At 39.5% G+C, this 20824-nt stretch overlaps 1 protein-coding gene across 3 annotated transcripts in view; it reads right to left on the bottom strand.

Moving 5' to 3' along the window:
* VPS8 (VPS8 subunit of CORVET complex) overlaps positions 1 to 20824 on the bottom strand; it is a 130873-nt gene that overhangs the window by 75240 nt on the left and 34809 nt on the right. For all 3 annotated transcript variants that reach the window (XM_060768051.2, XM_060768050.2, XM_067465910.1), the window contains exons 21-28: positions 20270 to 20316; positions 19044 to 19266; positions 16457 to 16546; positions 14745 to 14796; positions 13443 to 13485; positions 10454 to 10526; positions 7218 to 7337; positions 3623 to 3694 (exon numbers count right to left, since the gene is read on the bottom strand). In XM_060768051.2, coding sequence (XP_060624034.2) covers positions 3623 to 3694; positions 7218 to 7337; positions 10454 to 10526; positions 13443 to 13485; positions 14745 to 14796; positions 16457 to 16546; positions 19044 to 19266; positions 20270 to 20316 — 720 coding nt within the window. The remainder of the gene's footprint in view (positions 1 to 3622; positions 3695 to 7217; positions 7338 to 10453; positions 10527 to 13442; positions 13486 to 14744; positions 14797 to 16456; positions 16547 to 19043; positions 19267 to 20269; positions 20317 to 20824) is intronic.

The following is a 20824-nucleotide window of genomic DNA, read 5'->3' as shown; positions in this document are numbered from 1 at the left end:
TACAGATGCTGAGTTGTGTGTCCTGCTCCACAGCCTCACAAAGTGAAGGATTCTTCTAAGTAGTGCTATTTTGCCAGGTTGTCTTTTGATCTGCCCGCTCCACTTTGGAGTCTGTTCAGGGACTTCCAAGTTGCCCATTCTTGGTTTGCCCCTGGAGGAAGAGCCTCGTGGGGGACCTTCCAGTTGGGATTTCCTGGTTTAGCTGCCCAGAGGGATATTCTTGTTGTTGCTGGGGGGACATTAAGAGGAGTGGTGGTTCTCATGAAACTTTTCCTTGATTTGTGTCTACTGGGAGGAGGCTGGTAGCCATGCAGTGGGTGGCTTTCTTGGTGTTCAACCTTATTTCTCTCACAATTAGCAGGCGGGGGGGGGGGGGCAACGTGCTCTACGTGGGGCTGCCTTTGAAGATGGTTCAGAAACTTCATTTAGTTCAACGGGCAGCAGTCAGATTACTAACTGAGGCGGCATATAGGAAGCATACCACCCCCATTATGCCAGCTCCACTGGCTGTCGGTCCATCTCCGAGACCAATTCAAAGTGCTGGTTTGACCTATAAAGCTCTATACAGTTCGGGCCCAGCTTACTTGTCCAAACGAATCTGCTCCTACATCCCATCTCGCAATTTAAGATTATCAGGGGAGGCCCTGCTCTCGCTCCTGTCAACAGCGCAAATGCGGCTGACAGGGACAAGGAGCAGGGCCTTCTCAGCTGTGGCCCCCTGCCTATGGAACAAACTCCCAAAGGAAGATCTGCTCCCTTGCTCCTGACCTTTAGAAAAAAATTAAAATCATGGTTCTGGGACCAGGCCTTCGGACAATAGATTTATTTATTTACATTTATTTATTTATTTACAGTTCTTATATTCCGCCCTTCTCACCCCGCAGGGGACTCAGGGCGGATTACAGTTAACACATATATGGCAAACATTCAATGCCAGTTTGACAAATAACATTTAACAGACAAATACACCGAGGCTATTTAACTTTTTTTCTGGCCGCCAGGGGAGCTGCTGCTTTTCATCGTCCAACAACGACACCGATGAAGTTCTTCCGCATTCCACATTCCCCGAGTCTTTTTTCTTTATGGCCTCATAAATTAGTTAAATTTAGCCTCCCACACAAGGTGGTACCTTATTTTCCTACTTGACAGATGCAACTGTCTTTCGGGTTGCAAAGGTCGACAATGGGCTACACAATGGCTGGACACCCACTCCAGCCCGGGCTGGCTTCGAACTCATGACCTTTTGGTCAGAGTGATCTTAATGCAGCTGACACTCAGCCAGCTGCGCCACAATCCCGGTGTATGCAGCTTTTAGTGGAACAAGGACTGAAACAGCGACTCAACTGATTAGATTGTTTTATGGTTTTAATAACTGTTTTGATATTTGATGATGTACTGTTTTTAATATGTTTTATGTTTATAGTGTGGTTTTGCTATTGTAGATGTAAGACATTGAATTTTTGCCATTATCTATGTGTAAACCGCTTTGAGTCCCCCTTTGAGTGAGAAAAGCGGTATATAAATACTGTAAATAAATAAATAAATATCTTATAGAGTCTATCAACAGGTGTAGGTTTGAGACATCCTGTGATTATTCTGCATGTTTCATTTAGAGCTATATTCACCTGCTTCACGTGGGCAGATTTGTGCCAGACAGGGCAGGCATACTCAGCAGTTGAGTAAGACAAGGCCAGGGCTGATGTTTTTATTCATTTTGGGTCTGCATCCCATGCACTGCCAGTAAGTTTCTGCAGAATGTTACTGCATGCAGCTACTTTGTGCTTCGCGTTCATTCTGTGTTTCCTCAATGTTAGTGAGTCCCCTTGGGGGTTGAGAAGGACAATATACAAATACCGCAAATAAATAAATAGTGTTCAATCTAAGGTGACACCGAGATATTTAGGATGGGAACACTGTTTGAGCTTATCTATAAACAATGGTGAGAAGCAACATTTGGAATATGATTATAGCCAATGATAGAAATTCAATTTCATATTTACCAATTCAGAATTAATATCCATTTATTTCAATGGCACTTACTCTGCAGTGTAGAGAAGATGGGAGAAGTTTACATAGAGACTTAAAAAGAATTTTTAAAAGTTTTAAAATGTTAACACAATAAAGCTGTTTAAAAGTAAATCTATACCATTACAACACAATTAAGTCACACACAAAACCAAAACAAGCAGAAAACGGAAAACTATATTTTTGCTCATTACAGTAATCTGCACCATACTGAATCTGGATCTAAATAAATGAGAACATGGCCAATAGACAAAATTTTAGAAATAGTGAAGAGAGAGATCTGACAGGAAGAACTAGAAGTGAGCTGAAGCAGAAAGAGAAGGAGCAAAAGCTCGACCCTTTAACTTATGGAGAAGCTTTGAAGGTTAACTGAAAGGAAAGGCATATATAAAGGTATATGGGAAAGGCAATACAAACTGTCTCCTGCATACTGATGAGAATCCAGCAGATGCCAGCTGGAAGGAATATGGAAGCTTCACAAACAATAGTCTATGAAGTTGCGAACAATTATCCCGTCTGGTTATGGAATGAACCCTAGTTTTAAATAATAATAAATCACTGGGAAACCATTCTTTTTTTACACTTTCACTTACAAAATATTCTGCCTTGTTTCTCTGTTTTTTTCCTTTGTCTAGCAGAAGACAAAGACTAGGAGCTTTTATGCATAGAAAGATAATACTTTTGCTCAGAGTCTTTCAACTGCACACAGATGTCTGCAGAACGCATATTAATTCAGTATGCTGAGATCTAGGCAGCACTTACTAAAAGAGTCATTTTTCTGTCTTTCTGCTAAATCTTTTTATCTGTCTTTGTAGCAGATAAAACCATTATTTCAGAAGCAATCTAATATCATACACAAAAGTGAGCTCGGTTCCCAACTCTCCCATTTATTATATCCATCATCTATCTATCATCTTTATGTTGGGAGCTGCGGTGGCACAGTGGGTTAAACCCTTGTGCCAGCTGAACTGCTCACCTGAAGACCCGCAGGTCAGTGGTTTGAATCCGTGAGATGGGGTGAGCTCCCATCTGTCAGCCCCAGCTTCCTATGTGGGGACATGAGAGAAGCCTCCCACAGGATTGTAACTCATACAGGCGTCCCCAATGTCTCTGTAGATAGCCAATTTTCTCACACCAGAAGCAAGTTGCAGTATATTCTCAATTAGCTTCTGACACAATAAAAAATCTTTATGTTGAGAGACGTTCTTCTTCACACATTTCACATGGATAATGTCCAAAATAAAGTCTAGCTATCTGGCACCACACATTTGATTTAGCAAAATAAGTTGGCTTAATTAGTTCTCATCTGTGAAGCTGATTTTTGAAAAGGAAATGTTTGCATCATCATAGGCAATCATTTGTAGCCGAGTATGATAGTCTTCCAAGAGTAGAGCCTTAGCAGTGGGTCTGAAAGTGACAGTAGAGACCTATTCTGCATCCGCATGGTCTTTCACAATAAGAACATAGATTTTCAGATAGAAGGTGGTCCAGACAAGAGTTTGCTTGATGTGCCTTCCTCTTGGCATGTTTCTCCTTAACCTTTGACTGCACTAAACAAATACATATGCACAATCCAGAAAGAAAAAGGGGAACATACCTTGAGCAGGATGTCCACAATTCTCTGCTGATACTCCACAGCTTGCTTGTCATTCTTAAAGTCTTCAAATGTCTTTTTAAAAGAATATCATTGGGGAGAAACAGAAATACTTCAGACTTTTATCCCTTTAGAATGGGAAATACAAAAAAATGTGTAATTGCCTTGGTTTACACACTTCCTATATTAAATGGAGTAGCTGTACTCAGATGGTCAAACCTTGGCTTAGTAAATCAGGATATGCACAAACTTTGGTCTCTCACGTGCAACCATTTTGCTCCCATTCCACTTCACTCTTGATGTTAGCGAGGAAAAAATTAACAACAAATTGCTGTTACATCATTAATGGGTTCTTCAATTAAGTAGCTTAGAAAACAAGCCCAAATTAATAAGATCTGAAACAATGGCTCTAAATTCTGGCTTTTTGGGGGAGTCAGCCCTGAGGGATAATAATAATAATAATAATAATAATAATAATAATAATAATAAGCTTTATTTATATCCCACCCCCTCTCCTTGGAGGGACTTGGGGCAGTTTACAACAAAACAGACAAATACAATAAATAATATAGCACAGACAATAATCACTTATCAATTAATCAAAGCAAAATAGCACAATAATATAAACATAAATAAATAAACAATTTAAAGGACTATAAAAACTACATGGAGGGTAGAAGACCCAAAGTGGGAAATGGAGATGAATAAGCACAACTGTGTTATTTTGCAAACAGAAACTGTGTCCACAAAACTAACGTCATTAAAAACCAACAAAGTTATAACAATTGAGGCAGGAAGAGGTTTTACGCTACATTCAAGGCAGTAGAGGGATCAAGGTGTATAATACAGTCCCGTCCCCCCGCCCCCGTTCACTGGGGTTAAGGCTGCAAGACCTCCAGAAAAGTGGAAAAACTGTGAGTAAACGAACAGTGAGGAAAGACATAACTAGGAATTTCTAAGTCCTCCAGTGTGAAGTTGACTATAAAGGGATGCTAGAGAACCTAGAGATTGTCAGAGAGAGCATCTTAATGAAGTAGTTGAATTATTAAACCCTCTATAGTCAAGTCCACAAATGTAGAAAGGCCAATGATATTTTGGATATGGTAGTAAAGTGGTCATCAGAGGTTTGAGTGACAGCAGTTTCAGTGGAGTGCAGGGGGAAATTCTGTAGAGAGTCAATTATCTTTTCTACACAAGAAAGCCTCCCGATTTCCAAATGGAAATGAAAGGTAAAAGTGGAGAAATATGAGGGGTTTCTTGGGCCCCCTGGTGGTGCATTGGGTTAAACCGCTGAGCTGCTGAATTTGCTGACCAAAAGGTTGGTGGTTCGAATCCGGGGAGCAGGGTGTGTTCCCGCTGTTAGACCCAGCTTCTGCCAACCTAGTAGTTCGAAAACATGCAAATGTGAGTAGCTCAATAGGTACCATCTTGGCAGGAAGGTAATGGCACTCCATGCAGTCATGCCGGTCACATGACCTTGGAGATGTCTACGGACAACGACGGCTCTTTGGCTTAGAAATGGAGATGAGCACCACCCCTCAGAGTTTAGTATCAAAGGGTAATGAAATAAAATATGACTATACCTCAAAATAATTTGAAAATACCTGAAGGCACATCTTTTGTCCCTTTACCTTGCAGATTTCTAATTCTAAGCTTATTACATACATGTTTTTAAAAAAATTGCTTGAATATATTGCAAGAGGAAATTGAAAGATGATTCCTTTCTCTGGTTCTCTGTTGTTGTATATAATGTCAGGGCAGCCTCTGGCTTTCAAAGACAGCAACTGCATGGTTGTTTCATCTTATCACATGCTAAAAGGACATATTGACATATAAACAATTCCCAAGCAGGAATTAAAGATATTCATAATATTGAACCGAATGTCAGCAACACTTTCTAGTCTGATAGCCAGGATTATCTGATGTAAACTTACTCATAAGATTGTATGAAATACAATATAGAAAGTCAAAAGTGGGTGTGATCCAAGTTTGAACATTTAAATTTTAGCAATGGTGGATTTTGCTACAAGAGGTCTCAAATCCACCTTCTTTAGGGAGGATTTCCAGCATTATAACATACTTTTTAGCTTTTAACGGTTGGGAAAATTACCACTGGAGAGAACTGTGCAGTAGAAAAATGAGAGTACTGAGTTATCAAGATTAGAGAAAAAATGGACAAATTGAGAATTGATTCATTTTCTTTCTTCCTTTTTCATGTCAGGAGCAATTAAAGAAACTGCAAGTCACTTCTGGTGTGACAGAATTGGCCATCTGCAAGGACGTTGCCAGGGGACATCCGGATATTTTATAATCCTGTAGGAGAAATCTCTTATGTCCCCACATGAGAAGCTGGAGCTGACAGACGGGAGCTCATTCCGCTCCCCAAATTCAAACCCTCTACCTTTCTGTCAGCAGTCCTGCTGGCACAAGGGTTTAACCCACTGCACCACCGGGGGCTCAATTTTCAATAATAGTAAAGATAAAGGTTTCCCCTGACATTAAGTCTAGTTGTGTCTGACTCCGGGGGTTGGCGCTCATCTCAATTTCTAAGCCAAAGTGCCAGCATTGTCCGTAGACACCTCCAAGGTCATGTGGCCAGCATGACTACATGAACCACAGTTACCTTCCCACCGGAGAAGTACCTACTGATCTACTCACATTTGCATATTTTTGAACTGCTAGGTTGGTAGAAGCTAGGGTAACAGCGGGAGCTCATGTCGCTCCACGGATTTGAACCTGCGACCTTTTGGTCAGCAAGTTCAGCAGCTCAGTGGTTTAACTCACTGCACCACCGTGGGCTTCTTTCAATGATACCACATTCATATAATGTGTTGTATACCGATATACACAGTATCAACTCAGAAATAAGAGGGAAACATTTAAGGTTCCCTCCCAGAGGATGCTTTTGCCCAATTTTCAAGCATCTCTCCTTTTTCATTTTATCTTTTTCATGTAGTAAGATTATTCTTCTGTGAAGCATTTTGAGAAGGTTGAAAGGTTTGCTTGGTGATGAAAAAACAGGACAGTTTACATTTTTTATGCCAGCTGCACATGCCCTAAATATCTATATGTATGTAGAATGGGACTGAAACGGCGAAGAGTCAGAAGTGAATTTATATAGCATACAGCCTAACACTTTTCCTGTGGTAGGACTGACTCTGGTTGTCTCACTAGAAGGCTCTCCTCCACCCTCATTAATTGAGGATCCTTTTTTATGGGCGGGATAATACCTCTCTTGGCCTGGGTTTCTAATAACAACTTCAAGAGCTAAGCAGAAGAGCAGCAGAAGAAATTTTAGTTTTTGCCATCTGAACTTTCTGCCCACAAAACCGGACCAAACATCAAAACGTTGTGTAGGTTTTTGGCACTGATCAGCCAAGTGGTATGTGTAAGTTCTCTTTATATGTCCCATTTATATTCCGCTCCTTTAAAACAACCTTGTATAATCAATTTTATATTATCATGTTCCATATCTGGCTTTCCTCCATACTGGTAATTTCAGAATTTAGTTTGCTAGAAGATGACTCATCAAACTTCAATAGTACAGGTGACACAATGTCTTCCCTAGTATCTCTTTAGAAATGGTGTTGCCACTTACCAGTGCAAGAACATTAAGGAATTCCCGAGTATCAAAGTGCAACAGTGTGCGGACGTAAGGGTAAACTTCTTCTTCCACAGGTGCTTCGGCTGAATGCAACCGGATAAGGAATTCAAAAACCTGCAGTGAAATTGTAACACACACATCACTAAGTCAGTGTCTGGATTCTTGAAAATTATTCAAGGCTCACCAGTTCAGAGAAACATTTTCAAAAACAGAAAATACATTTTCGATAGTATTTTCTATCATATAAATACCATCTACTATGTCTGAAGCTAGTTTCCTGATACAGGTTCAATTTCTAGCAGCAGGCAAAGGATTTCAGAGTTTAATGTTTCCCAGGGTTCCTTACATCCACTTTCACAATTATTGACATTTATTATTGCTCATTGGCATTTGGGAAGGATTATCTCCACAGGTTTCCTAAATAACGAATTCAAACAGAGGGAAACAGTGTATTTGCCTTCTTGTTTACTTTTCAAAATAAATCTTTTCTTATACATTACATCAGTTTATTCAGACACAGAGAAAGGATATACATATATCTATGTATGTAGAATGTAATGCAGTGCAGGGAGTTTAGAAATATAGTGAATAGATGGTGAAATGCTAGCAAAATAACATGTTAGACTTGAGGGGAAACTCCAATATTATGTGGATATTAACAATATTTAGACTTGTTCTGTCCATTATGTAGAATATAAGGACCACATACTAAGATATCCAGGATAACTGTGTAGGAATCTCTAGGTCATCCAATGCATGTCTATGTTATGCTAGAACCAAACGTGAGATAGTTTGATGGTGTTCAGTCCTGTATCCAATTTCATGTAACTGTAGTCTAGCAGGGAACATGACGCTTGCTGGTTTGAGGGTCTTACTGTATTCCTCATCTCTCAATGAAATGAAGCCCAAATGTGTGCAAATACATGTTTCTCCCCTTCCCACTTCCTGACTCTCCATGCCACCCTAAATATCACTTTTTGATCTTCTGTATGTTCCTCCTTGTATATACATTTAAAATGAAACTCTTTCAGGGCCAGGCTTAGCACAGTGGGTTAAATTGCTAAGATGCAAAAAATCCTGCCGATTGAAAGATTGGCAGTTCAAGCCCAGGTTGGGGTGAGCTTCCACCATCAGCCCCAGCTTCTGCTCACCTAGCAGATCGAAAACAGTAATGTGAGTAGATAAATAGGTACCTCTTTTAGTGGGGAGGGAATAAAAAGCTGCCTATAAGAACATGCTGGTGATTTGATCGGGAGGATGTTTATGGACAATAAAGCTCCTCGGCATTGAAGATGGAGTGACAGCACCTCCCCGTGGCTGGAGTTGAGCACAACCTCCAGGTGCCAGAAATGGGAAACGGTGGGAAAGCCTTTGCCCCTGTTTATGTACTGTCTGTCTTTGTTAATTGTATAATGGCACTGAATCTTTACTGTATATGTGTTCTGTATTTTATTTACTGTATTTGTATACTGCCTTTCTCAGCCAATTGGCGACTGTAATCCACCCTGAGTTCACTCGGGAAGGTAGAGCAGAATATGTTGTTGCTGTTGTTGTTGATCAAAGACCTAATTTTTCTTACATTCTTTTACAATGGATCATGCACATTAAGAACAGTATACAAATAAAATTTTAAGTTAATCCTTGATAAGCATTTAAAAAAATAACATAGCTGTTAGCCTGTATAGCTACCCAAAATGAATAAAACCGGTCATCTGGGGAGGCCCTGCTAGTGATCCCACCCACGTCGCAAGCGCGCTTGGTGGGGACACGGGACAGGGCCTTCTCTGTGGCGGCCCCCCGACTTTGGAACGCCCTTCCAAAAGATCTCCGACAGGCCCCTACTCTAGCTGTTTTCAGAAGGAATTTAAAAACTTGGCTGTTCCGTTGTACCTTCTCAGACTAGGAATCCCCACCCCAAGTCCTAGTAGCACCTTAGCATAACTAATCGTCGCTGCACACCGCACTTTTAATCCTACGTACCTCCTGCCATTTCAGCACTTTTAACCCTTGTACCCCATTGCGCCGGCCGAACCAGTTTTAATAATGTCTTGATGTACTGCCATTGTCGTTATTTTGCTTATTGTTTTGATTTGCTTTGTTATTGTTGTGTTATGTTTTCTACTGTATTGTGTTTTGAGGCTTCGGCCTGTGTAAGCCGCATCGAGTCCTTCGGGAGATGCTAGCGGGGTACAAATAAAGTTAATAATAATAATAATAATAATAAAACCAGATAAAGAATGTATTAAATTCCTAAGATGACTATTTCACAATTAAAAGGCAGTGAGAGAAGACAAAGCTCTGGGGAAATTATAAAGCTCTATGGGAGACTATCAAAAACCTACTTTTGCCCAGACAATAGCAGTTTCTTATCAGATATCTGCAAAGCGACTGCTAATTACAAGAGACTCATCATTCCTATTATTGCTACGTGCTTTAGAGAAAGAAGTGTCCGTGACGGAATCATCTGTCACCAATAATGTGTTTTATATCTGTGAATAGTAGACAAAGAGCAAGACACAAATGGGACACAGAAGATGAAACTACCCTACTGCATCTCTTCTACTTGCTTTTTGCCTTTTTTGTATCCTATCCTACAGAGATTCTTGTGATTGTACAGACATCAAACTTTGAATCCAGAAGCAAACTCAATATCTTGAGTGATTGTTGGCCAACATGAGTAGTTACTGTTTAAAAAAAAAGTTAAAAAGGTCACCCATAGCAAATAATACTTCTGGAAGTATTTTTCCACCTTGTGTTGTTGAAGGCTTTCATGGCCAGAATCATCGGGTTGCTGTAAGTTTTCTGGGCTGTATGACCATGTTCCAGATGTACACTCTCCTGACGTTTTGCCCACATCTATGGCAGGCATCCTCAGAGGTTGTCAAGTCTGTTGGAAACTAGGCAAGTTCTGTTGAAATTGCCTACATGCTTGTGGATTTCAATGACTTCTTTGCGTAGTCTGACATGGTAGTTGTTAGAGTGGTCCAGCATTTCTGTGTTCTCAAATAATATGCTGCGTCCAAGTTGGTTCCTCAAATGATCTGCTATGGTTACCTTCTCTGGTTGAGTTCTTCTGCAGTGCCTTTCATGTTTCTTGATACATGTTTGGGCACTGCTGTATTTGGTGGTCTTTATGTAGACTTGTCCCCAACTGCATCAAATACACTTGCATAAACAAGATCCACTTTTTTTTTTTTTAAAAAAGGCATTTTTCCCTGGTAAAAACCCACCTGGTTTTTAACCAAAGGTACCAAATCTTCAGAAATATTGCCCAGTGGATAAGCTCGGCCTGCTAAACAGCAACTGTAAAAAAATAGAAATAAAAGTTAAGACATTGTATTGTAAGGAACACTTTATATAGTACAGACATCCCTCTGCTTTCATGGGTTCTATACTCACAGTTTTGAATATTTGTGAGCTTTCCTCCTGTAGCCAGGGGTTCATCCATCCATAGCTTGAGATATTTTTTAAATCCAAAAAAGCACACCTTGGTTTTATTATTTTATATAAGGGGCACCATTTAACGATCCCACTATATATAATTGGATAGGGGAATTCACAGATTTTGTATCAACATGGAGTATTCCATACAATACAGATATTGTATTGTCAAAGGCTTTCATGGCCGGAATCACTGGGTTGTTGTAAGTTTTTTTGGGCTGTATGGCCGTGGTCTAGAGGCATTCTCTCCTGACGTTTCACCTGCATCTATGGCAAGCATCCTCAGAGGTAGTGAGGTTGACCTCACTACCTCTGAGGATGCTGCCATAGATGCAGGTGAAACATCAGGAGAGAATGCCTCTAGACCATGGCCATACAGCCGAAAAAACCTACAACAACCCAATACAGATATTGTGTTCCCATTATCTATATTGCATGGAATTAAACATGCACAGCTTTGATAAAACAATGTACTTGCAAACTAGAATTGCACAAATAAATAAGGCTTCAGTATAAGATGGAGACACTTGCAACCCTACCATTTTAGCATAGGAAGCAGAAAGAAACACAAATATTTAGTGAAACAGAATTATTTGATCAAGTTAACACTTATAGTGCTTTGAGACTTGAAGCTGAGAAGCAGTTTGCTGGTTGCAGGCCCAAAAGTGTACCTTGTACACTGCTCAGATTAAACCTTTGAGTAAAAATAGCCTGGTACGATTTGGATCTTACTAACCATGTCCTGTCACTTCATATTCTACTCAATGTGATGCACAGCTTTTTGTGCACAGTGCTAAAAATACAGAAGGGTCAACTCCCATATTTTTATGAACTGCTACTTTCATTACCAGTTTTACAAAACATCCTTGATCGAACTTGTAAGGGATGACAGGGATATGACATCTGGGTATTATTGCTTTCAGCACTAAGCAGATGGATCTGTGGGTGGAGGTGATTAATACCTCTGAGAAATCATGGACAGATCATTTTCTAGTTGGTATCAACATCACTGGTATGATCTGTCCCTGCATGGGTGGTAGTCCACCCTTAAAAATCCTTGGATACTTTTATGGCCAGTATCATGATTGATCCTGCCAAAGTCCTTGTCAGTAGATGGGATCAAGACACACAATTACTCCCAAGCATCCTTTCCAATCAATTACTAATTGGGTTTCTTGGTAAACAGAAGACATCAGAGCTGGAACAGCAAGTACATCAACTGGTGTGCAAATCCAGACTTACATGTGACAAGGCACAATATAGAGAACATCTTTGTTCATATAAGGTGGCAATACATGCACTGGAAAAAGCTTTCTCTGCATTCATTGCCTCTGTGAATTCATATTCAGTTGTGCGATAAAAGAGTGTGAGGGATCTAACTCAGGCACCTTCCCTCCAAATCCAATTTTGTCGCCTTCTGACATTTGTTGTGATGCCCTTAACAATAATCTTACAGATAAAATCTCTCAGATAAGAACAGACTTAGATGGCAACGTTACAACAGAAGCTAATAACTCTGTTGTCCAGCAACTCCCTGAGCAGGATTACACTGAATCATTTTCCGTTGGTAAGCAACATAGATGTGGACAAACTGCTAGGATGAGTAAGGAGGACAACCTGAACCCTTAATCCCTATCATTTTTGGCTGGCCATGCAAGAAGGAGACACAGTTAAGAATTCAGCAGCAATGTAATTAACCCATCTCTTAAAGAGAAACCATCTCAATTTTAACACCAGTGATTAATTTTCTTTTCTTTGGGGCGGGTTTTGATTGAGTTGGCCTGCTCCCCAGATTCTTAGATACTTTTTCTTTTTAGAATTAATTTTTATTGAAAGAGTATATAGTTACATGGAAAGTGGGGGAATATTGTAAAGAAGACAGAAAAAGTAGGAAATAAGCTGGAGTAGAAAGAAGAAGAAGAAGAAAAACCCCAAAAACACCAGTCTATAGGGTACAAAGCCAAAAAGGGGAAAGAGTGGGGGGGGGGAGAAAAAAAGGGGGGAAATGTGTATAAAAGGACTTCCATCTAGTCTTTGAAGAACTTATGTTAACTTTTTTCCACTCTATTGTTAAGAAAGTAGCTTCCCTATTTTGGTACTTCTTTATCTTCAGTTAACTCCTTTCAAGTAATTATCTCTATTTTTCATTGTTTAAAGTAGCTTTTTACCAAATCGCAATTTGTGTGCTTTTTTGGGATTCCATCATTTGGCAACAGCCAATAAATTAATTCGTCCACATTCATTATTTCCAGTATATTATTTCGCCAATCTTCTCTTTGGGGTATTTCTTTCTGTCTCCATATACCATTTGAGCTGCAGTGGTTAGGTAGTTGAAAAGTATTTCCATATTTTTCTCTCCTTCAAAATCAAGCATTCCAAGCAAGAAGTACTCTAGTTGGCCGCTCCCCAGATTCAAACCGCCAACCTTTCGGCAAATTCAGCAGCTCAGCAGTTTAATCTGCTAGTGTAAGTTAAAACATTCATGCTGAAGCTACTGAACAAACAAGGAAAACACTGCCCACACTTTGTCCCACTCAACCCTCACTGGAGAACAGACTCACAACTTAACTCTGCAGCAATACTGACACATGTATAATATATTTCCATGTCAAGGACTCCATTATTTGAACATAGTGTACAATATAGGGTTTCTTCTCTGGTTGTATGTTGTACACATTTAGTGGTAGCATTTAAGATGGATGGACATTTTACAGAGTCTGGGAAAGAACACTTTTAGTTAGAAGTGACTTTTGGGGAAGTCCTGGTGTAGTAGCTTACCTTATATAGACAAGAAGCTTGTTGCCCATAATTACTTGCTCATCTAAGAAAATAGAAAGGTAAATATGTTGTAATCATCTGGTGTAATGAACAGTTAGATTTCCTATAAAGTCAATATTTTTCTGTACATCTTTTATGAATGATGCCATTTAGGCATGAAGACAGATTTACTTACAATAATGGTGTGGCAACCTCTAGATTCCACCTTGTTCCCAACCTAACAGACTGATTTTATTCAAAACCTGAATACTTAAATTCATGAAACATACCTACATTTCAAGCGAGGCTGCAATGCTAAATACAGAGTGCTACTAAGTACTGTGCCATTTAGTGAGGAGCAGATACTCTGTAAAACAGAAATCACAGTGTATCGGCTCACAGGGCTTAGACACCGAAAGATACAATCCTGTCTTCCACAAAATATCTGAGAACAAGGAGAAACAATCAATTCCATTTTACTTGAAACAGAATCTAGGAAACAGAATCTATGCAGACCATTGGTCCATCTACTTTAATAGAATTGACAATGGTTTTCCAGGATTTTCAATTAACTACTTGCTTAACATTAGTAAGGTAGAGAAAAGCAGTATAGCATCACTCTGCATGTGAGCTAGATCCTAGATATATGCAAAGCATTTCGACTGAGAAGATTACATCGAGTGAACCAGGTCTCAGATGGAACAAGTCAATTAAAAGTGAGTATATGGTGATATAAGGTAAAGGCAAAGATTTCCCCATTTACATTAAGTCCAGTCATGTCTGACTCTGGGGGTTGGTGCTCATCTCCATAAGCTAAAGAGCTGGCGTCGTCCATAGACACCTCCAAGGTCATGTGGCTAGAATGACTGCATGTAGCACTGTTACCTTCCTGCAGAAACTGTATCTACTAATCAACTCACATTTGCATGTTTTCAAACTGCTAGGTTGGCAAACGCTGGGCCTAACAGCAGGAGCTCATCCTCTTCCCCGGATTTGAACTGCCGAACTTTCGGTCAGCAAGTTCAGCAGCTCAGCGGTTTAGCCCACTACGCCACCAGAGACTCCAATAGAGCAATATAAAAACTAGGTTTCTCTTCAGATCGTATAAAAACTAGGAAAGATTTCAGAGACTACATAACCTTTCCCAAAAGTACTCAAAATCTCTGCCTAACAGAAAAACATCTAAACAAATAGTACATCAAATACCTATTATTATTATCATTATCATTATTATTAACATGATTGTTATGTTTATTTAAGCCTTGCTTTTTCTCTCCCTAAGGAGACTCAAAGCGGCTTACATTAAAAGCATGTATACCATACCTGAGAGGGACTTTCCAGCACTGAGTGGATGGGCAATGACTTTGAATAATTTCTGTAATAAAATTAAAAGTGTGGGTGAAACATGAAATTACATACTAGAAGCTATTAGACTTCAACTCCCATCATCCCTCTCCATCAACAGTGCTGGCTAAGGACTAATTGGAACCATGGACCAACAATATCTGGAAAGCAATATGCACCCCATCTCTAAACTAAATGAAAAGGATAATTAGCGACTACTTAAATGACATCACCACATGAAAAAGACATTCTGATTTTCCACCAAGACAAGAAGTGATAATTTTCTTCTTTGATAAAGAAAATACTTTTCTTTTATGTCTCACAAAATGTCAATCCAATTATCATCTGGTAGTTGGCATTATGGGTGTGTTGCTATTTTTACATGACTCTCCCTCAAACCAAGTCTTAAATATCAAGTTAAAAGTTGACCTTGTCGCCTATGCTGCTCACAGTGGCAGCTTTCCGCTGAGTCATACAGATATCATCTTTTTAATAGTCTTACAATATTTCTCAGCCTAGACGTAACTTGCAGCTGTACCCACACAGTTTAAAATAATTTGCAGCTGATGAGAAAGAATAAAGTCAACCATGACTGAAGTTTTTCCAAGGGCCTCTTACTCCTTGGAGGAAAGAAATCTCAATGGGATATTGTATCTTTTGGGTACATAACAAGATTTGATCATGCAACCAGAATTAAGAGTGAATGTGTTCTATTTTAATTAAAAGTGAGGAAGCTTTGATCTAGTGGCTCAAATAAAGAGAATTCAGTCCAGATGACTCATTACTTTGTCCTAGTAATAAAGAGGAAAAGTTTTCAAGAACACAAAACCATAATAAAATTGAGGTTTCTACAGAGTAACAAAAGGCTGGTTCACTATGTGATGTTTCGGGGGTATCATCATAAAACTTCGCATACTTAAGGCCTTTTTTGGGGGGAAACGTATATAAGGTGCTCACGTATCCTCAGCATTGATGATAACATTACAAAGTGATTTGCGTTCTGTTCTGCAATCTAATAATTCCATTAGAAAATGGTTTCCAAGCCACTATTTATGGCTTGGACAAAAAAAAAACTGGCTACAGATAAGAGCAATTTGTACATATTTCAATACTAAAGAAAATATTAATATGGTAAAAAGAGAATGCACTGAAAAGATAATGAGAGAAAAAGTGGAAGGAAATAAGGCACAGGCCAGTAAAATATATACAATGCTAATAGAGGCCAACAGGTATACAATACGGGACTTGAAATGTATATGGAAAATGAAGTTACAAATTACAAAACAAGATATGAGACAAGTGGTAGAGACAATAGGGATGATAAGGAATACAAAACTAAGAGAAATGAGGAAGAAAATATTACATAAGTGGTATTGTACACCCTGTCAATTAGTGTAATATTTTAAAAGGGGGAGCAGTCAATGCTGGTATGAATGTCAACAGGAAGGGCAGTTTATGCACGTAATATCGGAATGCTAACAGGTATAATACTTCTGGCAGACTATACAAAATGCGTCAAGCCAAATATTAGGAATTGATTGGGCTGAGGGGGGAAAGGAAGGGGCATGAGGCTGTTAGGAATGGAGGGAGTTGAAGTCCAAAACACCTGGAGGACCGAAGTTTGCCCACGCCTGTTCTAAAGTAATGATTGGCATACAAGATAGTTAGCATACGGCTTCACACTTCCTTACCTCCATTGGAGTAATAAAATCATTCATTCCACTGTTGTAGACATAGATCATGGCATCATACAAATGGTTTTCCCAACACATGAGGACAACCTAAGAACAAAAGAAAGCTTGGGACTTAAACATTTGTTAAAGACGGCGAATACCATCATGTTTCCTGACTGCATACTCTACTGATCTATAAGAATTCACTTGAGAATGATATACACAGAGCTGAAAATGGTTTCCTTCATCCAGCAATAGATATTTTGTAAATCATACTTAATCTGGGTTGCTGTGAGTTTTCCAGGCTGTATGGCCATGTTCCAGAAGCATTCTCTCCTGGCGTTTCACCCACATCTATGGTAGGCAGCCTCAGAGGTTGACAGGTCTCTTGGAAACTAGGCAAGTGAGGTTTATATATCTGTGGAATGTCACCATGCTAATCAAGGTGGCCAAATGCAACATTCATGCTTGCCTCAAGCAGACAACAGTTCTTTCTCCCATCCTGGACATTCCACATATATATAAACCTTACTTGCCTAGTTTCCAACAGACCGCTCAACCTCTGGGGATGCCTGCCATGGCAGGAGAGAATGCTTCTGGAACATGGCCATACAGCCTGGAAAACTCACAGGAACCCAGTAATCCCGGCCATGAAAGCCTTCAATAACACACCATACTTAATCCTTTTGCACAGATCATAGGATTATTAAAAACTGCTTTTTAAAAAAAAGGTTCTAGCACCATCACTGCAAAAATAAGTTCAATTAAATTACTTTTATGTAACGGGGGGGGGGGGGGGGGAGTAATGACCATTATCTGTTTTATGCTCTGCTTTAACCTATATTCTGATACATTCAGTATGGTTTCTAGCATAGTTCCGACCTGACAAAAATGTCTCTGTCATCATGTTCTCCCTGTTTAGTGTAACAACAGCCCTTTTAAATACTCCTTAAATCTATCTTGCTTCTAAGAGGGGGCGTTTGAAAAGGCATAACTGGATGCTTCAGTGTCCTCATGTCACAATGTTTAGTTACAAGCCTTTGTTGATACAGAGGTTTCTTTAACACTTTGATGTTTCAGAAGAACATGACATTTTTAGTCCAAAATAGTTATTTTATCTAAAATATTTATATTCTTTCTTTCCAGATTAAAAATGTTCAAGTCATCGAAGAAACAGAAAGAATGACATGTTTTGTTTACAGAGGAAGGAGGAGGAAGAGGAGGAGGAGGAGAACTACTTTATTTTTCTCCCCCGCCTCCATCTCCCCGAAGGGACTCGGGGCGGCTTACATGGGGCCCAAGCCCAGGCAGAATACAATTAAAATAAAGCAATAACAATTAAAACAGCATAAAACAGCATAAAACAACATAACAAAAATAGCTAGCAACAACTATAACAGCGGGCTAATTTTGGAGTGGGGGAGGAAAGCCACTACGTGAACTAGTTAAAGGATAAAGTGGTTTAGTAAGGTAGATGACAATGTATTAAGGCATAGGAAAAATCATGGAAACAGAGTAAATTAACAGGATCAGTTAATATAATATAGGACATCAAGATTGAAGTGGGAAAAGCAAGGATATAGTAGCCCAAAATGCAAGCACAGTAGTACTAAAATGAATTCAGATGGCATGTTAATTGACTGAAGCCAGGACATAAATCCTCCACTTTGCATTATTTGGTGTTTGGCATCCTTTGGTGGCCCCAAGGTCTCTTCTGGGGACAGAAAATTGGTTCTGAACCCAATTTTCACATCTACAGCAGCATGGGAAGGACACGAGGCTCAAAACCAGGCAAACTAGGCTGGAGAGGGGGCTTCGCAGATGGCACAGCACAAGAGAAGGAGAACTACGGAAAAGGTCTCAAGACCCTTCTACACTGCACTATAATCTAGATTATCAAAGCAGATAATCCACATTACTTGCTTTGAACTGGATTATATGAGTCTACACTGCCATATAATCCAGTTCAAAGCAAATAGTTTGGATTTTGTATTGTCGAAGGCTTTCATGGCCGGAATCACTGGGTTGTTGTAGGTTTTTTCGGGCTATATGGCCATGTTCGAGAGGCATTCTCTCCTGATGTTTCGCCTGCATCTATGGCAAGCATCCTCAGAGGTAGTGAGGTCTGTTGGAACTAGGAAAAAAGGGTTTATATATCTGTGGAAAGACCAGGGTGGGACAAAGGACTAGATTCTATATGCTTAAGCTCCATTCAAGCATTACTCCCAAGGCAGGTCAGGTCTGGAGATTATTCCAAACAGATCGACGTAACTGTGAATAACACAGAATTCTGCTAGTGTAATAGTGGCAGAATAATATGTTATTCATAGGTGCATTGATCCTCCGGGGCCACTCTGACAACCACAATGTATTCTACAGTAAGAACTGAAATTAATTGAGATAATTATGTATGCAAGATAATTGCTTATAGGTGATACAAGAGTCTTGTTTGGCTTCAGAACACTTATGCACTAGGAAGCACAGGTAAAACTACTCAAAACGATGCATAATAAATCTCAAGCCATAAGGAGAGGCGGGTAAGAAATAAAATAATAATAATTAAATAGGAGGAATCAATTAATGCCAGTAGTAAAAGATTCATTACCTGCTGTATATCTAGACTGGTAACATCCATATGCACAATGCAAGCCTCCATGTTTGCCATTAAATTCTTATCCTGAAAGTGCAGCAGCAAATCCTTCATAATTTGAGCTGTCATGCCCACCAACTTATCACTTATAATGTAAGGTTCGAGGCACTCCAAGAAGACACCCTTTGCCACAGAGTTTTCTGCCATCTTGTCATACATCTGACTAAACAATAGGTCCCTAGAAGGGAGGCAAGAAGTGATTAGCAGATAGGTTACAGAGACAGAATAAATTATTGAGCTAACTATAACCATAATTAAATGCTAAAGTAGAAAGGGAAAGGATAAGGGAGGAATCTAATGGCACATTGAAGATTGACTAATTTTATTACAGCATGGGTTGTCGTGAATTTCAAGCCACTTTTTTACCTGCAATGACGAACTAAGATTTCTTAATTTCTAAATATACTAACCAGAGAACAATACTTTCTATGTTCAGACTCAAATTCTACAGTGTGGCTTTCACAGGATCTCATTTAGTCATTTGCCATTTTGGAAACTAAGTCGTTTGCAAATGCATCAATGTGATACAGGATTTATCATACAGGACATGGTTTCTCTATGGCCATATATTCCATAACTGTCAGTTGTTAGATCTGACTTTTCCTCTGAGACACCCGCTGTGGGCAGCCTAGAAGAGCAGGACCAGCACTGGTTCCCCCAAAGGGGTATATGTCAGAAATATTAAAAATTAACTGAGTATTTTTGATTACAAAAGTGTGAGCCAAGCACTGAAAGGATTAGTAGGCTGAAGCATATTAAAGTCAGTTGGCCAAAATTAGCGTCATCCTGAGGAGAGTGAGTAGGCTGAAGCTTGTTAGAGTTTGTGGGCCAAAGCTAGTGTTGTCCTGAGGACTGTGAGGTAAACCTCTGTGTGAGAGAAGCCTCCTGTGAGAAAGCTCCAGTGTGGAGGCTGCCGCGTGTAAAGCTACTATGCATTTGTTTATTTGTGTTATGGAAACCTATTTCTTGTAAATAGTGCAATCACATTATTTTATTACAAAGAAAAGCCTCCTAAGGAAGAGATAACATTGGTCTGCGTGTTTTTGTTCTTTTTATCACTTTGGGCTACTGTTGCTGCTAATAAGTTACTCTGCAGTACATTTATTAGGAGGGCCTTCTGTTAATAAGCCCATTCACCCAACAGTATACATGGCATATTCAATTGGTAGGCTTTAACTTACATCCGCTGAAGCAGCAGGCAGTAATCAACAATGACAGGGACCATATCCTGTACAAGGATCACAATGAAAGGATCACATCACCAATAATTCACAAATACAACTGAATATATTATTACAGGTTGAGCAACCCTTCTCCAGAATTCCCAAGTATACCCAAACCCAAAATTGTCCACATGCGTGGCCGAGATAGTGACACCTTTGCTTACTACTGGTTCAATGTACGCAAACTTTATTTTATGCTCAAAATCATTAAAAATGTTTTGTCTTGGTTGAGCGATAAAAGAAGGATATAACAACAGCAACATACTTCCAGGCTATGCTTATGAGATGTATACGAAACATAAATGAATTCCATGTTTAGGTTTGAGTCCCATCTCCAGGATGTAACATTATGTAAGTACATGCAAATGCAAGTACAGGCAGTCCCCAAGTTACAAACATCTGACTTACAAACAACTCACAGTTAAGAACAGGGTGGGACAACAAGAAGTGAGAGAAATCTACTCCTTAGAAGGGAAATTGACTCCTGAAAGAGTTGCTATAGAGAAAAGGTGT

The sequence above is a fragment of the Anolis sagrei genome, chromosome 3 (assembly GCF_037176765.1).
Source record: "Anolis sagrei isolate rAnoSag1 chromosome 3, rAnoSag1.mat, whole genome shotgun sequence".
NCBI lineage: Eukaryota > Metazoa > Chordata > Lepidosauria > Squamata > Dactyloidae > Anolis > Anolis sagrei.
This window is presented reverse-complemented; position numbering and strand designations above follow the sequence as displayed.